This window comes from Coffea arabica, chromosome 2e (assembly GCF_036785885.1).
Source record: "Coffea arabica cultivar ET-39 chromosome 2e, Coffea Arabica ET-39 HiFi, whole genome shotgun sequence".
Classification (NCBI taxonomy): Eukaryota; Viridiplantae; Streptophyta; class Magnoliopsida; order Gentianales; family Rubiaceae; genus Coffea; species Coffea arabica.
In genome coordinates this window covers 66605898-66623559 of record NC_092313.1, presented here as the reverse complement: position 1 = coordinate 66623559, position 17662 = coordinate 66605898, and the positions used below count along the sequence as shown (strand labels likewise).

Here is a 17662-nt window from a genome sequence, read left to right as displayed (position 1 = left end):
CACCTTTAAGACCAACAGTTGAATTTCTTACCTTATGATTATCTTAAAATTTGAAAGTATTAATCACTTACTTCTTTTTGTTATACTTTTTCTTTGTTTATTTTTCTGTCCAAATTTAATTTGATATAAATATTTGATAATGTTCAGAATTAAATGTCTTCTTTATTTTTAATTTTTGAGTAAAAAGAAATGAACATGAGTGAAAAACTAATAAAATTTTTAAATCCTTGTATATATTTATTTAATTTCACTTAAACAGTACGTTTAGGCGAAATCAAATAGAGATATATTACATGTTATTCATATTATTCTGGTGAAATCAAATAGATATATACATGAATTTAAAAAAAAGTTATTCGTACGATCAATGAGGGATGAAAAATTTTATTTTGTAAAATATGAAGGATAAAAAAATTCATTTTGTGAAATGTAAGGAACAAAATAATTTATTTTATGAAATGTGAGGAACTATGGATCGGATTATGTAAATTTTGATTTGACAATTTTACCCTTAAAAAATAATCATGTGCAATGGATTCCGATAAAAAATTAGTCGAAAATCTAGATAGGGACCAAATTTGACCAATGTAAATTTATAAGGGACTTAAAAGTATACTTTTAAAAGTGAGAGATGAAAAAAGTTATTTTGCAAAATGTGAGGGATGTTTTGAACGATTTTTTGAAATATATCCTTATACTATATAAGATTGAGTTTTGGTCAAAGAGGGAGTTGAATTTCAACCGTATGGGCAGGGTCATTCTGGAAATTTAAAAATGTGTTGCTTTGTTCAAGTTTTGTTACAACTGATTACAACATGTGTTTCGGTGTTTTAACATTAAAACCCCCATATTTGTACATTTAAAACTTGTATTTATAGACACATCTGGGTATTTGTGGAATGTGGGCTTATTTGGCGATCATTTATGCATTTGGTCCAATTCATATAAGCACATGTTTTTGTGCAATTACTGAAATGAGTTATTATGTAATTAAAATCGAGCCACGTTGCTGATAACCCCAGTAATTGCAGTATAACTCCATTTCAATTGTCTGAATCAATCATATTTATATCAACATCTGCTTTCCTATATTTGAAACTCAGCCGTTTAAAATAGCTTCTCTACCAGCAATAAAATTCTATTTACATCCTAATTAAATGGCCAATAACGTGGGTATGCTGATAAATTATTGCCTTAGCATCAATTATGGCTCTTTCAATTATTCCTCCTTCACATTCTTTAATATTTCCCCTTTTGGCTTCTAAGACTGCATTATTTTTTCAGCCTTTACACTCAGCATTTCATAATGGTTTTCAGCAAAAGCTATATTTTCTTAATATTACTTAATATGCGCTGTTATCTTATTTTTATTTTCATTTACTTGCTCACCATGAGCACCTAAAAATTCCTCTTTAACGACACATGCCAAATGCCCGCACGATGCGCGGGGATTTCCCCCAGTATTAGTACTAAGGAAATGTGCTTGGCAAACTTGCAACTTTTGAGGTTAAAATTAAGTGCAATTTGCCATTGGAAATAAGTAAAAAAATATAAAATTTTTAATTTGAGCCTCCAAAATTAATGATCGTCTCATTGAGTTCTTCAAATATAATGATACAATGAATTTGCTCCTCGAACTTCTTAAGTTGTTCCATTGCTTCCCCCTCAATTTTTATAAGATGGGACTACTTTGGTCCTTTTCTTGCTATAAGTGGCCAGATTGTTACAAATTAAGGGATAATTTCAGAAACCTCCCCTAAGATATCTAACTATTTCAGGAAGCTCTTCTCTAGTTTAAAAAATTACACTTACCTCCCCTATGATTAGCATTTCAGTAACAATATAGACCCAGTATGCTAAATTTGTCCTCAAAAATCCTAAAATACCCCTTCATTATTTAGAAGGGTCAAAAACTCACTAATAAACTTTTTCTACATTGCAATTATTATAAACGACATAACCACCATCCCAATGAACTCAATAAATCACTTCAACTTAATCTCCATATTCTCACAATTTTGATAGCTTACTATTGCCCCCCCCCAAAGCTTCCTATGCAAAGCTTCCTATGCAAATCAACTATGATAATTATAGTTTGCATTCAACCTAATCTTTAGCTCATTTTTTTGGCCTAAATTTAGTGTTTGAATTGACCAATGTCACTTTCCAAACTCAATCTAAATTGCTGCAACATTAGATGCTAAAATAATCTCACCCACCAAGAATACCAACGCGGAGCAACCAAGAGCAACACTAGAGACCACATCCCATGTCTTTAGGCAAATCTAATTGCAGTTTTTATATTCCAAAATTCTTTTTTACCCAATTGGTATAATAACTTAACCTTTCTCAATTTATGTTCCCTTTTCAGCTATCACTTTTATTTTCTCGTCTGTACTCTGTATCGCTGCAATCCTTTTCACCTTCATTTAGTTTGACAACAAATCTAATCTGGCAACTTGTCATTTGGCAATTTCAATTCAATAATACTTACAAAAAAAGGAAAATAAAAAAGGGAGAGAGGATCTATTTCCATAATAATGAGGATTCGAGATATATTAGGTAATTGTGTAGATGGCAATTGTGGAAAAATAATGGATTATGAGATGTAGGAGAAAGAAGGTAGGAGAGAGAGTCAGAAAGAAAGAATAAGAGTTTATTTGTGTGGTAGCCGTTGCTTTAGAATAAAAGACTAGTTGTAGTTGTATGGTTTTTTTTTATAGGAATTATTTTTAAATGAAAGATATTATAGTCATTTTACTACATGAAGGGAGGTTAGTGTAATTATTCAAGTCTGAAGGAAGGTGAGCGAAATTGTTAGAAAACTCAGGGGTGGTTTCTGAAATTATCCCTTGACAGAATACTGATTTTCCAAGACTCATTTGACAATATCCCATGATTACCAGAGTTTGAAAATCCTTAAAATACTCGATCAATTGACATGTTTGGGTATTTCCAGACCTTAAATGTTATAATCAAATCCTTTTAATTCGGATTTATGTCTGAATATATTTCCAGAGAGCAAACTTTCAGGCAACATTGAGGATTGAAAAGCACACAATTCAAAATTCACTTACCTAAGAGACGATGGAATGGCCCTGAAGATGCCAAATTCACCAAAAACTTAAGTAGAACAAGCAAGTACAGGATAATAGGAATGGAAAGTGGCTCAACTGGTAAAGTGTTCTATTTTGATTCTTCTTTTTGGTGGACAGGATGACAACTGTGTCTTGATTTTGGATTTATTGTGTAACCTGCTTTAGTACGAAAGTAGCCCAGCTTCTTATTAAGATTTTATGATAGATATACATGCTATTCCTACCAGTTGCTTGGCCACTTTTTTTTCTGTCAATTTTATGGCCATCCTTTTTCTGTCAAATTTATTGATTTTCAAGAAAAACAAAATGAGAAAGAGAACATACGTATTGTCATTTGCATTTAGATATGGAAAAATGGCCAATTTCGTCTCTAAATTTTTTTTAGTATCGATTTAGTCTCTAACTTTTATTTCTGACTAATTTGATACTTGAACTTATTTCACAGTTCCAATTAAGGACCTTCGCGGTGGCATCACTACCTAAAACTGATCTAGCTCCTAATTGACTAATTAAACAAGGGTATTATCACGAGACTGTAATAAAACAAGTAAATCGTATAAAAAAATCACCAAATAAAACTTCTAAATCATGTAAAAATCACTAGGTAAAACTTTTTTAAAGTTTAATTACCCTTATTTAGTTGGTCAATTAAGAGCCAGATTAGTTTTAAGTGGTGAAGCCACCATGGAAGTCCTTAATTGGAACTGCAAAATAAGTTCACATATCAAATTGGTTAGGAATAAAAATTAGGGACTAAATCAACACTAGTGAAAAGTTTAGGGATGAAATTGGCTATTTTCCCTTTAGATATTTTAGATTTTTCTTTTGGTTCATTAGCTAAATATGGTCTTGGGGAGTAGAATGATGGCAACAGAATGCTTCCAGGATCATCTCTCTCAACAACTGAGGAAACATATTGACTTGATATTAGTATATCTTGGCATGCCGTGAGAAACATAGAAACATATAAGAGCTGCATAAATGATAAGACCTAATCAGGGGAGCTTAATCTTTTCAATCCCTCCTGTTATTCCAGCCTACACCAAAAAAAAAAAAACCAAAGAAAGGAGGAAACATAAAAAAAACACAGCGCACTTCAGCTATATACATTTCACTTCACAACCATGAAGGCAAATCAGAATAATCGCGTCCAAATATTGTTGATTTGTCCAGTATCAAATCCTACAGCAATGAGACGAAAACAGAATTATGATACCAGTGACTGAGGCAACCAGTTGATAGGAGAAAACTCTCAAATAATTAGACAATTTCAAAAAAAAATTTGATAAAAGTTGACAAGAGAGTGAGTTATTACCAAAGAATCTAGAAATGCCTATTTGTATGCCAATTTATAGGCAACAAGTACTAGTCTAACAAGTTACTTGATGAATAAAAAAACTCCGTGAACATCTACCTAATTAGACTTGGAAATGAACTAATATTGGAACCGAAAAAAATTCAATGAAAAATAGAAACTAACTGAAAAATAAAAACTGGCTGCGACTAAGACCAGACAAAGTTTGGCCCAATGTCTGGTGCCAGATTTTGTCGGAACCAATATCCCGCTTAGATCTGTGGATGGATCCCTGGGCTTCTTTACTAAGGGATCTGTATGTGGATCCTTAATTACAAACGGACCTTCAAAACATTTTTTCTTTTACCACATAATTGCAATCCTTGATTATAAATTTTACAAGAAAACTAATAAAAAAATATTACTAAAACTACTATGACCATCCACTTTATTTTATTGATTAATCTTTTATACACTGACAGTATATATACTCTTACCAATGAATACATGACACATAATTCGAATTTGAATTTGAAATTAAAATTTTGTATATGTGTCGTGCATCCAACTGTAATAGCGTATACACTGTCAATGTATATAAAATTTACTCTTATTTAATTATAATTGATTCCCGAGCAGTCCTAACAATACAGAAAGATGGATTGAAAAATTAGGGTTCCTCATTCAATATCAATGATGTTTCTTAAAAACTCAAGGTGCATTAGGTAACAAAACAATATTTGTGAGCCATTGAATGTTGGTAGGACAAATTGCATTAGGCAACAAAACAATATTTGTGAGCCATTGAATGTTGGTAGGACAAATTGCATGATCACATACTATGTCATACTGATATCTGCACAACACTGTAATACAAAAAAAAAAAAGAAAAGAAAAGAAAAGAAAGCGCAACTGAGCATAAACACCAATCACCAAATCTTTCATGAGTTTTGTATTTTTCCAACCCCACATGAGGAAGTGCTAATATATCCTCCATCCACCAAATGACATGAATATGGAAGAGTTCTATAAAATTTTATATTGAAATTTCAACTGCAAATTGTTCATAGTGATAGAAAAATGTCTGTAAACTGGCATTGACAGCGATAGAAGCAAAGGCTATACCGTTTGAAGAATAGCACTTTAATGAACTCTCATTTATAGACCTCGCAATTGATTGAAATATTACAAGAACAGCAAAATTTACAAGATTGAACTATTACAAGAACAACAAAATTTATAAAAGAAAACGCAAAGATTTTATCATCCACTTCCAGTTTTTGGATTGATGTGAAGCTCAACATTGTATTACTAGGCAAAAATTTCAACTTCATACAGTGAAGTTGATATGAACCCGATTCTCCAAGAACCACTTGAGAAGAAATCAAATCGATCAGGTAGTAGAAGGATCTATCTTGATTAGGTTATGGACATAAAAAAACCTCAACCTGTTGTTTACGTGGATAACAAATCTTGGTATAAGAGATGCATCCTAATTCAATCAGGAACCCCTCAAAATGAATTAAGGTTAATAGGAAGGCGCCACAAACAAATGCGTTTTTTGATTGATAAGCCATAGAACTCAAGAATCCATCTCAAGTATTCAAAGGGGTCGGCAACAAGTCAAGAAAAAACTCTCTAAAAAAAAGTCAATTCTTCTTCTTTTTTGAATGAAAAAATAGAAATATTTATAACCCTACTATGCCTAAACTAATGGACTCAACTTAACTTACCTAATACTAATCAACTAATTCACAACCCAATTAAGAAGTTTATTGCTGGCCAATTATTACACAAGAAAATAACTAACAAAACGACTCAATTAACCAAGGGACTTGACAACTAATTTGGATCCAACTCAACCTGAGGTCTTGGACCGAATTTATTCTTAACAAGTTAACTAGAAATCTGGAAAATAAACTACTAATCTACTAATAAAAACTCGAACTAATTGAAGTTTGAAATGTGGCCCTTAGACAGCCCATATGCAGCCCACATTTCGCATCAGAAGTCATTTAAAATACTGCATCAATACTATCCCATATCCTCAACCAAATCTACAAATCTTTCGGACTCATCGGCTAAGCTTCTCTCAAGGTGCAAAAAAGACCAAATAGCTAATCCTCTTCCTCTTCAAAGGAAGAGGGAGAAAAGAAGGGGAATTAATACCCAAAAAAAAAAAAACTTCAACTGCCCTTACACAAGTTGGGCTCAGAATAATTTCCAAATCTGCTGAGACCTTGAAGTTGCATGTCAGCACCAAATTCATAATTACCGACCATCCAAATAGCAAATCACAACCAAGGATTCACAGAATTTTGCCGTGTCTGATTGTTTCCCAAATATACAAGAAATAAATAAGTATGATTGACGACAAACAATTCCTGAAGAACACAACATTAGAAGTGGTTTAGATTCACCAAAAACCTATAGAATAGGTCACTTGACTTGCATCAACCCTATAAGGACTCAAAAAGAAAAAAATTGCTCAAACAAGTGAACAACTAAATTTGATACCTCAGGGCATATAAATATAAGCAACCAAACAAGAATAGGTGCCTGTGGATCTAAAATGCATTATGGGAGGAACTTCTGCAACACCATAAACAACTCTTTACAGATGAAGCAAGTGGATAAATATAAATAACACATATCACTTAAGTTATACTTACAATATCCTGTTTGAGCTATGCACTGGAATTGTTATTTTTAAAAACTTAATAACATGAAAAGAGTTGAATTAGACAAGTACCATTTGAGTTATGTAAATTATTTCAAAATTGTTTATTATGATATGTTTATATAGTATTTTAATTTTATTTTAATTTATTATGAGTTATGTAGTATTTTAATTTATTATGATATGTAAATTATTTCAAAATCGTTTATTATGATATGTTTATGTAGTATTTTATTATGTAGTATTTTAATTTTTATCATATTATTTTTTCATTTTAAAATAAACCACATCTTATTCAAAAAAAAAAATAAAGATTTACATTCAATATGTAATACCAAATCTCTTGGGTTGGATCTTTAGAGAAAAATAGAAACCTTCAGGATAAGACTACCAATAGCTTAGGAATTGGAGGATCTCTTGTGTAAAATGAAAAAGTTAGTAGAAGAAGATAAGTGGTTAGTTGGGTTGCTATTCAGGCAACTTTCCTAATTCCTTTTCTTCTTCCACCCTTATCCTCTCATCTTCCAAATCCCTTTCCATTTCTCTTCCTTTCCTCCCAAATTAAGTGGATTTTTTGACAATCAAGTTTAATCAAACGACAAGGAGCTACGACATCCTTAATTGCCTATCAACTAAAGTAAATCTTGATACTTTAAATTTATTAGTGGTTTGGAAAGTTTGATTTATTGAGTAAGCTTTTGGTGTGGTTAAATCATTAATTTAGTTTTCTTATGTGACACAATTTTGATTCGCTTTGATTCAAGATTGAGTTTTGGATTAAGTGTTTTCTTTTTGCTAGGTTTTTGGGCTCCCAACTTATGTGAAAAAGTCCAAAATTAATGGGTAATTGTCTAGGACTATTAAGGAGATGCCCTACCTATTTATAGGTCAAATTAGGTTTATTCCAAAAGCAGAAAAGTGGGAAAAACCGAAAAAATTCTGGAGAGAAATTTCAGCAAGTTTTTGGTTTAAGCAATTGTCGTAAATTGCCCGATTGACATAGCAAACGATGTCTGATCAGCCTGAAATTTTAACTGAATGTAGAGGACATCAATTCTACATTCTAAATGGTTGAGATTGGATTTCAATGGTTCAATCTTTAGTTATAAATTTCGGATTGCTACTATTTTCTAGTGAAGTTTTTGATAGCTTTAGTTCTTTATTTAGGATTTGGTGATTTTGTTGATTGTTTAAGGCCATATCTCAATTGTGTACTTGCGGAAAGTTGTACTCTACTTTTAATTGGTGATAGTGGAGTGTGGTGGACTCAAGAGTCTCGTGATTTTTCCTCTTCATATTGGAGAGGTTTTCCACGTAAAAATTCTCGTGTCTTCTTGTGGTTGTTTCTTTTGTGTTCATGGGTTAATTTATCTTCTGTTAGTTGCTGATTTTTTGTCTTGCTTAATGCTCCTAATCTGTTCTAACAAATTGGGGAGGTTTTCGCTACGTGTTATGATTATTCGATACCCAATACCTCTCAACATAGTGGTATCAGAGTTTGCTCTGATTTGTTAGACTTATGCAGGTTAATACAAGCAAGATAGTATCGTTGAATGGGTTGAATTATCACAAATGGAAAGGTAAGATGAAAGACCTTTTATTTGTGAAAAGTATGCACCTGCCTGTGTTTGCTACAAAAAAGCCGGAATTCAAATCTGATGAAGAATGTGATTTTAAGTATCAACAAGTGTGTGGTTAAATCAAACAATGGGTGGAAGATAATGTTCTCAATCATATTGCCAATAAGACAAATGCCAGAACACTGTGGAATAAACTTGAACAACTCTTTGCTTCTAGGATTGGTAACAACAAATTGTTTTTATTCAAGTAGTTGATGTAGTTGAGATACAAGGAAGGCACTCGTATCTCTGACCATGTGAATCAGTTTCAAGATTTGTTGGATCAGCTGTCTAATGTTGGAGTAATATTTGATTATGAGATTCTTGGACTGTGGTTGCTGAATACTTTGCCTGATTCGCGAGAGACATTTTGGGTCTCACATACCAATTCTGCTCCTAATGGTGTGATGACCATGGACTATGCTAAAAGTGGAATTTTGAATAAAAAGGTGAGAAGAAAAACTCAAGGTTCATTTTCGCAGACCAATATTTTGGTTACAGAGCAAAGGGGGAGACAGAAGAATAGAGGTAATGACAATGGCAGGAGTATAAACAAATTCAAATCACCATACAAGAATGTTGAATGTCATTATTGTCACAAGAAAGGCCACATCCAAAAGAATTGTTTCAAGTGGAAGAATGAGAATAAGAGCAATGGTGCAGGAAAGTCAGAAGATGGTAGTGCTGATTGTGTTCCCACCGCCATAGATGGAGATCTTGTTATTATTTTTTATAACAGTGTCATTAATCTAGTTTCTTCTGACACTAGTTGGGTGGATGACAAGGGTGCTGCAGTCCATGTCACTTCTAGGAGAGATCTCTTTGCTACGTACACTGCAAGTGAGTTTGGTTCATTGAGCATGGGTAATAATGATGTATCCAAGGTAGTTAGCATGGGTGATATTTGTTTGAAGACAAGCAGTAGTGTAGACACCAAATTTTTCTTAATTTCATGTGTGCTATTTTTCACTTAAATTGCTTGAATGATTATTTTAATTTTTGTTTTGTAGGTTTGTGCAAAAAAGAAATTTTTTTTTTGTGATTTCACGTGCACATGCAGTGCACACGTGCGATTCTCTTTCTTCATGCAATGAACCAGCAATAATAAATTTTTGGGCAGATTTTTTGAATGGATTTTTCCTTCTTTTCTTTCTCTCTAAGTTTTGGATAGTACAAGTACAACTCATCATCCAAATTCTATCCTTTAACACTTACCAAAAAGGGATCAAAGGGAGGGGAATGGACCAAAGGGAGGGGAATGGGACACATAATTCTATTTTATCCTAACCATCAATTTTAGGTTTTTATCCTAACGCACTCACCAAGAAGAAAAAAAATGGACCACTTTTTTCTCCCTCTCTGAACTCTCGGTCCGGCTCCTAGAAAAAAAATCGCACACTAAAACTCTCTCTCCTTCTCCCTCTCGGACAGACCACACACACACAGAAAAAAAACACTATCACACACACTCACACAAAAAGACAAGCTCTCTTCCGGTTTCCCCCCCTCTGCTCCTACTTTCCCACAAATCAAATAGAAAAAAAAATAAAAAAAGGGCAAAGACAAAGTCAGAGGAAGAAGAGAAGGAATCGTTGGTGGCTTAGGCCAACACCACTGCTATCTTCGGAAATCACCATTCGTCACCATAATTGATTAACCTCGCCACCATAAAGCCTCTTTTAAGAGTTTATACTAGAACTTCAATTGGCCTGTGTTTTCATTTCCTTTGTTTGCTGGTTTCAATTGGAGAGTTTTCACATCAACATTGATTTTTCTTTCTCTTCCTTGCAATGAATACGTTAGCCAATGGTAAAATTTTGGCCTGAATCTGTACAAAATTTCATGAGATATGCAAAACACAAAAATTTTACTATTTTATTTTTCTTCATCTTATTCCTATTTTTGTTCATTTTAGTTAAATTTTTATTTATTTGGTTTCATTTCTATTTCTTGAGAAAAACCATTTTTTTAGAAAAATAAAAAAAAAGAAAAGAAAGAAGCTGAAAAAAAAAGAAAAAAAAAAGAAATGAATTGCATTTAAAAAAAAAAAAAAACCTTCACGCGTGCATCTTCTCCCTTGAGCTGGTACGAAAACCAGCAACGAGCCATGGTACCAAATTTGCTGCTGGCAATTTGAACTCATTCCACTCTTTTTTGTTGTTTTCTTTTTTTCCCTAACTTTGCCACCTCGCCCTCTTGATTTCTACCAGAAAAATCTAGAAGCCTAGCCAATCTAATGGCTTAAAATGGCCATAAAAATGCAGCAAAACCTCTACCCTTCATCCTAGGTTTTGGGGAGGATTTAAGGCTATAAAAAGAATAAAAACACAGCCTTAAAGAAAAAAAGAGGAAGAGTGAGAGGCGGCAGAAGAAAGAAAAATAGAGAGAAAAGAAGAAAGAAAAGAGAGGAAAAAAAAAAGAGAGCAGAAAAATTTCCGTAAAAAATGTGAGCTAGGGTTGGTGATTGAGTCACCTTCCCTGTCTGATTCCGATCTCGGTAGAACTTCTTTGGAGAAAGTATCAACTTCTGGGGAATCTATGATGATTAAGGAAGAAGTTTCATGTTGGAAATTTTTGGAGAAAACTTCAGAAACGTCTTCAAATCACGGGCCGAATTTGATGCCTTCACATTCCTTAAAAAGCTACAAAAGAAAGTTCTTGCTACTTTCCAGCACTTTCGGCAAAAGATTTCATGTTTTCCCAAACTGATTTCATCTCCAACCATTTATAGGTTGCAATAACTTCCCTTACTAGTTGATTTAATGCTTTTTCATGAGATATTGGAACCATTTACATGAGTTTTTTCTTTTCATAGATGAGGTTCTTAGATTTTTTTTCTTTTTTGCATGGATCCTGATGCTTTGTAGAAACTAGTTGTTGATGACTTGAATTCACTCAAAAGGTTTTAGGATGGTTTGATGTTTGAGTATTCAATGATTTGGCTGGAAAAACATTGGATACGTTTGGATTGGCCAAATTTACATAATTTACCTCAGATTTTTTACTTGCATGATTTAGTTTATTGGAACATAAGGGACTCATTTTATTGTGAAATGACATGCATTTATGATTACAAAAAGCTGGCAGAAACGAGTAAGTGGCGGATGGTTCTATTTTGATGGACACATGCGAGACCCATTCGAGGCTGAAGTACTTCATTCCCCCAATTTGCTTACCTGGTCAAACGAGTGGGGCCTTCACTTTGAAAATTAGTTAGGATTTCGATTTGAAATCCTGATTTACGCACAGAACATAGAACAAATAATAAAGCAACGCGGTGGTAGTAGTAAACAAGCATGCGCATGTTTTCTTCTTTGTGCCTCCGTTTGCATGATGAAAATACAGGTTTGAAGGTATACCTGCCGAGTGCTTACAGGAGGTTACAGCTATATAAGTAAGTGAAAAATAACTCAAACGAAAGGATTATGGGAATCAAACGATATTAAATGTTCATAATAGTCAGGCACAACATACCCCTTTCTCCAAAGGTAGCATAAACTGACGCTACTAAAAAGAGGTTTTTTTTAACTTAGCAGCTAAAAAAAGATTAATATAAATTCACCGATAATTGAATTAACGCTGGCGTGTATTTCTATAGGTATTGAACATATGATTGGCCATTGCATCTCTCATACCGATCCATTGGTTAATCACTTTGGGAGGGGAATGTAGTGGCTGTATCTCCGGATAGGGAGGAATTGCACCATTTGTGTCTAGATCTCCTATATCGGGATTGGCGAGGTAATAGTCATTCAGTTGTTGATCTCTAATGAAATTATGCACAGCACAGCAGGCAATAACAACGTTTATCTGAGTAGTCATCATGTAGTGGGGTATGGCGCCCCGCAAGATAGCAAATCTCCTTTTAAGAACACCAAATGTTCGCTCAATGACATTGCGGAGCATAGAATGTCAGTAATTAAAAAGTTCCTTGGCCGTGGCAAATCTCCCCCTTCTACGATCACTAACATCCGCTTGGCGTCCTCTATAGGGTGGTAAGAAACCGGGTAAGTTTCGGTACGCGGAATCAACCAAGTAGTATTTGCCTATACCAAACGTATTGTCAAAAATGATAGCCATTAGTAGTGTAAAATTAATGCTAAATAGAAAAAACAATGGTTTAACTCGCATACCTGGGGGGGCATTGGGAAATGATTTGGGTACGTTAGAGCCCCATCTAAAACACGAGCATCATGGGCACTTCCCTCCCAACCTGCATACACGTATGCGAATCTCATATCATGATCACATACAGCCAACACATTTTGTGATTGCACTCCGTGTCTATTTGTGTATGCCACCTGCTGTCCACTCGAAACAGAAGCGGGTATATGTGTCCCGTCAATGGCCCCAACTGCATCCTTTACAAAAAAACAAAAAAGTTAAGGTGGAAATTTTGACGAATTTAATGAATTAAGGCAATTACCCACAAAATTAGTGTATTATTAGTTTTTTCCCACAAACTAAATTTGCTTAAAAAAAATATTAGGTAAACAGGTTAATTAATGAGCAAACAAGATGACGAACTATGATTACAATAATATTAAAATATATTACTTAATGAGCGAAGTATTTCATCTTGTTGATTAGTGGAGGTTTTAATTAAACAGATGTATACAACAATAAATTAAAACCCTCAATATATTTCATCATCGGGTTTAATTAAAACCCCCATATATTAATTAATTAAAAAATTGTAATGATGAAATCACTACAATAAAACCCCCATTAATTGCTCATCCGAAGCAACTGATGAAATAGTTCATCAATCACTTCAGGACCAGGTGATTACTTCATCAATTTTGAGGCCTGCGATGTTTCTTTTATACATCTTTGCTTCATTGCCGCAAGCTTTTGTAGTTGCCTATTTCATGATGTCACAGAAGCCCATTCCAAGAAGGGGAGATTTGCGAATAATGGGCACGGACCGGGTTTATAGCTTCTAGTTTGGATCTGCCACTTCTATTATTCTCATTTGCTCTACAAATCCTGTTATTACCAATTACTATACAAACTAATATAAATATGAATTAAGGTTTCATATATATATATATATATATAGAATAATTGTGATGTTAGTAGAAAATCATTTAAATTATATAGGTGTTACTTGGATTTTTAATTTCATCCTAAAATAATCTTGTTTTGATTTTTTTTCTTTAACAAGTTCATATAACAATTCCATTAATACCAATTTTTTTATTTTACTTGATGTTATATGGATAAGTTCAATATAAGTCAACTCATACACACAAGATATAAGTATATGGATAAGTTCGTATATTTGTCGACGCACTGGAAGTATCTGAACTGGTTATAGTCTTTATTCTCCTGTCCAATAAAAAAAATTATCCTTTATGTCTCAAATAGAAATCATTTAATAAAGCCAAGACACACCTATTTGTTAGCACACGAGTACTTATTCATCATATTCTACCATAGTAGCCAAGAACTAATCGAGTCTTAAAATTATTCCATTGCCGGTAAGGTAACAAGTCACAACTCAGCCCGGCAATTACGAATTAAGCATCAAAGGAAAAAATTGTAAACATGAAATTCTGTTGCCAAAATTTTAACTTGATTTGGATGGTAGATTACCATTTGCAGATTCCTCCACTGAGATTCATCGGCCATAAAGCATCTCCTATTCTCGTCCCACCCAATTCCAGTTTCGGCCGAGAGTCGCAGACCTTTTAATTTGGCAAATGCATGCCAAATCCTCCTCAAACGCGTGTATTTCGAATGGTAGACAGTCCACATATACTGCTTTCCCCAACTGGAATTAAGATGGGCAGCCAGTTTCATCCAGTTTGCCTCGGTGTAGATGTTTGGATTCCACTCCCCACTTTTTTTCCACTCAACGTATGTCATACAGAAGTGTATCTCCATGTTTTCATCCCAGTGAGCTTTTGCGGTAGTATGGTCACGAGGCATCTAGAGATTAAAGACCAAAGGAAGTGTATATCAGTTTGTAGTACTGGCAAACGAATATTAAACTGTCAAACAATTACAGATTTTAGATAAATATATCTTTGTGACTCAAAACTTTGCTACTAATTTCCAATTCCAATGCAGCAGTGGCAACCTTAGGGCTGACTCAATATGTGGAAGAACTCCAATAAGTATTGTCCTTATTTCTAGAAATACTTATTTGTTTGACCCCAAGCTGTACCTCAAACAATCAAGTGATTTGCAGGTGCTAGCATAAAAATTGAATGGAGTAAACAGGCACACATTCAATAATTGATTAGCCAAGTTCAACAAGTACACCGAAGAATGTTAATTAACTAGATGTATGAAGGTGGCTAAGCAGGGCAGCAGCATGAAAATCCATAGCGCAAGTCTTGTTTTTGGACAGTGTATTATATTTTAGGATGGCCTTACCTTGAAGTAGTTAACTAAGGACTCGATGTAGTCATTTGATGCTGTGAATGAGTGGACAGAAGAAGTCTCGGATGCACGAGCGGGGGTTGCTGGACCGGACAATGATAGACTGCGCTTGTTGGACATTTACTCCACGTAAGGGTGTGTTAATAGGATGCAGCTCATGAGTAAAATCCACTTGAATGAAGTAGTTTAAAAAACGCTTTGGTTCCAAGTTATCTTCTATTCTCAATCTTCGTTACTGGATAGGGGAGGGAGATGGACGACCATCTGGGGAACTTGCCTATGGTCTTTATCTGTAAAAACAGCCAGCATTCACTTGTTTTTCATTTTTTACCCAGTTCTTCAAAAAGCAATGCTACAATAGCATTACAACATAGACTTATAATAAGTTAATGGACTTAGACGTGTATATTAGTTAATGGACTTAGACTTGTACATCTTTTTCAAACAAGAGCAGGCATGTGTTTATACTTCACCGGAGAGGGAAATAACAGGTTTGAATCCTATTTCAGCATACTTACATATTTATAAACTTCAACATGTAAACAAGTTATGCCTACTTCATCATATTTCTAAACCTCAGAAATTCGGTTATCTTTTTGAAATAGCAACTATACTTCAGCAACATACAAATTCCGTTTATGGCCTTTCGATGCAAAACAGACCTAAAAAAATAAAAGATCTCCGACAGTCAAGATTACTCCACCAATCAGTCCAATTAAGTTTCAGCAGGCATTATTAACTTTCAGGCCAGTCCTAATCATGCCTTAACACGATTTAAAATAAACATCGAATTTCATCCTAACTCACAAATATCGTGTCTATAGGTGCCTGTACGCGGTAATTACGCCCAACTCTGAAGTATATTACGCCGGCGGCAACATTGCAATTTCAGAATGCGTAAAGTTTATGATTCAATCGTTCCTATTCGAATTAGGGCTGACTCATAAATTGGGGAAATGTGTGAAAAAACTTATATAAAAAAAAGAACCGCACCTGACCTGGTTCTCAAATTCGTTGCAAATTGCTTCAGATGACAACTTTCAATTTCCTTCTCACAAGCTCCAGTTAGAAAGCTCAAGCTCTTTACCCTTGATAACCCGGAAAGTAAAGCTGGTATTCAGCTGCAAACTTGCAAAATTAATTACCCCAGATCTGGATCTCTATTTGTGCCTCGACTGGTGCCAAGCGCGGTACTGTAATTGACGTCAACAGGGGAAAGAAAGCACGGATAGCGGATGTCGTTTTGGATGAAACCTTTTTCTTGAAAAAAGGGGTATAGAAATTGCAGAGAGGTGGCTGGAGTTTATCTCTGAAGCAAAAACGGAAGCTCCTGCAATCCTCAATGCTCTCTGGACTGTTCTCTTTTTCCACTACCCCTTTCTTACAACGGATACATTTTAGCAAAATGTACGGAGGTAGTAAAGGTGTTGGGTGAGAATTGAATAAAACATGGTGGGTCCTTGCACCACGTGAACCCTGACTCCAAGACCCCTTTTGTCTGTTAGTTTGGTGGTATAACTTAGCATCCCCTTGTGGAAAACATTTGCAAAAAATTACGTGTCCAAACAAAGATTTCAAATTAAAATTTGCACACTAAATTAAGCAAAACAAATTATGCAGTCCAAACGTATCCATTAGCTTTCGATGGACCCAACTTTGATTTACCACAAGCTTGCTTCTTCCTTTCCTTTGCTGTGTTTTTCTGTTTGGTTTCCTTGTTGGTTCTTCCAAAGATATGCAATCATGTTTGGGTGCTGTTAATAATGATGGGTTGAAGTTTCTGTTGGGTTTTTGCTGATGAATCCACGAAGTTTGCTTGAGTTCATGGCTGGTTTTTCGTGTGCTGAATAAGTTTTCGGGGTTGCTGCGGAAGAAAGGTTGCAAAAGATGCTTTCCTTCGAAGCTTTGCATGACAATTTCTGAAATTTTCCTTTTACCGCCTAACTTTTGCCTAATTTCATTATGGCCGAAAATCTAAAAAAAATCAATTTTGCCCCTATTAAGTTTTAATCCTCTTTTTCATGTGTTAAGTACGTTTTTGGGCAGAATAATTCTAAGCTTTAGGGCATAAATAAAGCTTAATGATTTTTGTTGATTTAATATTTTGGTTGGGTTTTGTGAGAAAGTGAGTTTTTGGGTTTAGGGTTATTTTGGTTGGGTATGGCAAGTGGATTTTAGTTTATTTTTATGGGTTCTGGTAATGGATTTTGGTTATTTTTTTGGTTGGGTTTGATATGGGCTTGAGATCTAAAGCCCATGATTTTTTAGTTGGGTTTTTTTGGTTAAAATGGCAGGTAAGCCTGCTTCTTTCCTTTGGGCTTTTTAATGGGTCAGAGGGGTTTTAGCCCAAGACAAGAAATACAATGGCTCAATGGCTTTTTATCAAGAAACCTGATAATGTAATTGCATATTAGTTCCTATATTTTTGAGTAATTATACTATAGCCCTACAAACTTTAGATTTCTTTCAATTAGGTCCCTAATCTTTATTTTTTAATTTTGACCCCTAATCTTCATAATAATTGTAATTTGACCCCAATAATTTTCTTAATTTTTGCAATTATGTTCCTAACAGTTTTGAT

General features: G+C 34.3%; 1 protein-coding gene across 4 annotated transcripts; it reads right to left on the bottom strand.

The window, feature by feature from the left end:
• Positions 1-12140: 12140 nt before the first annotated feature.
• LOC140037042 (uncharacterized) lies at positions 12141-16575 on the bottom strand. Of its 4 annotated transcripts, none has more exons than XM_072080735.1 (5): positions 16075-16575; positions 15076-15371; positions 14290-14625; positions 12825-13052; positions 12141-12737 (listed from the first exon to the last, which is right to left on the bottom strand). In XM_072080735.1, exons 2-5 carry the CDS (start codon positions 15199-15201, stop codon positions 12513-12515), a joined length of 915 nt encoding a protein of 304 aa, XP_071936836.1. In that variant the 5' UTR covers positions 15202-15371; positions 16075-16575; the 3' UTR covers positions 12141-12512. The 4 variants fall into 4 exon arrangements, with proteins under 4 accessions (XP_071936836.1, XP_071936837.1, XP_071936838.1 ...); XM_072080736.1 differs by having other exon boundaries at positions 16080-16575; XM_072080737.1 differs by lacking the exon at positions 15076-15371 and having other exon boundaries at positions 16075-16571.
• Positions 16576-17662: the final 1087 nt, after the last annotated feature.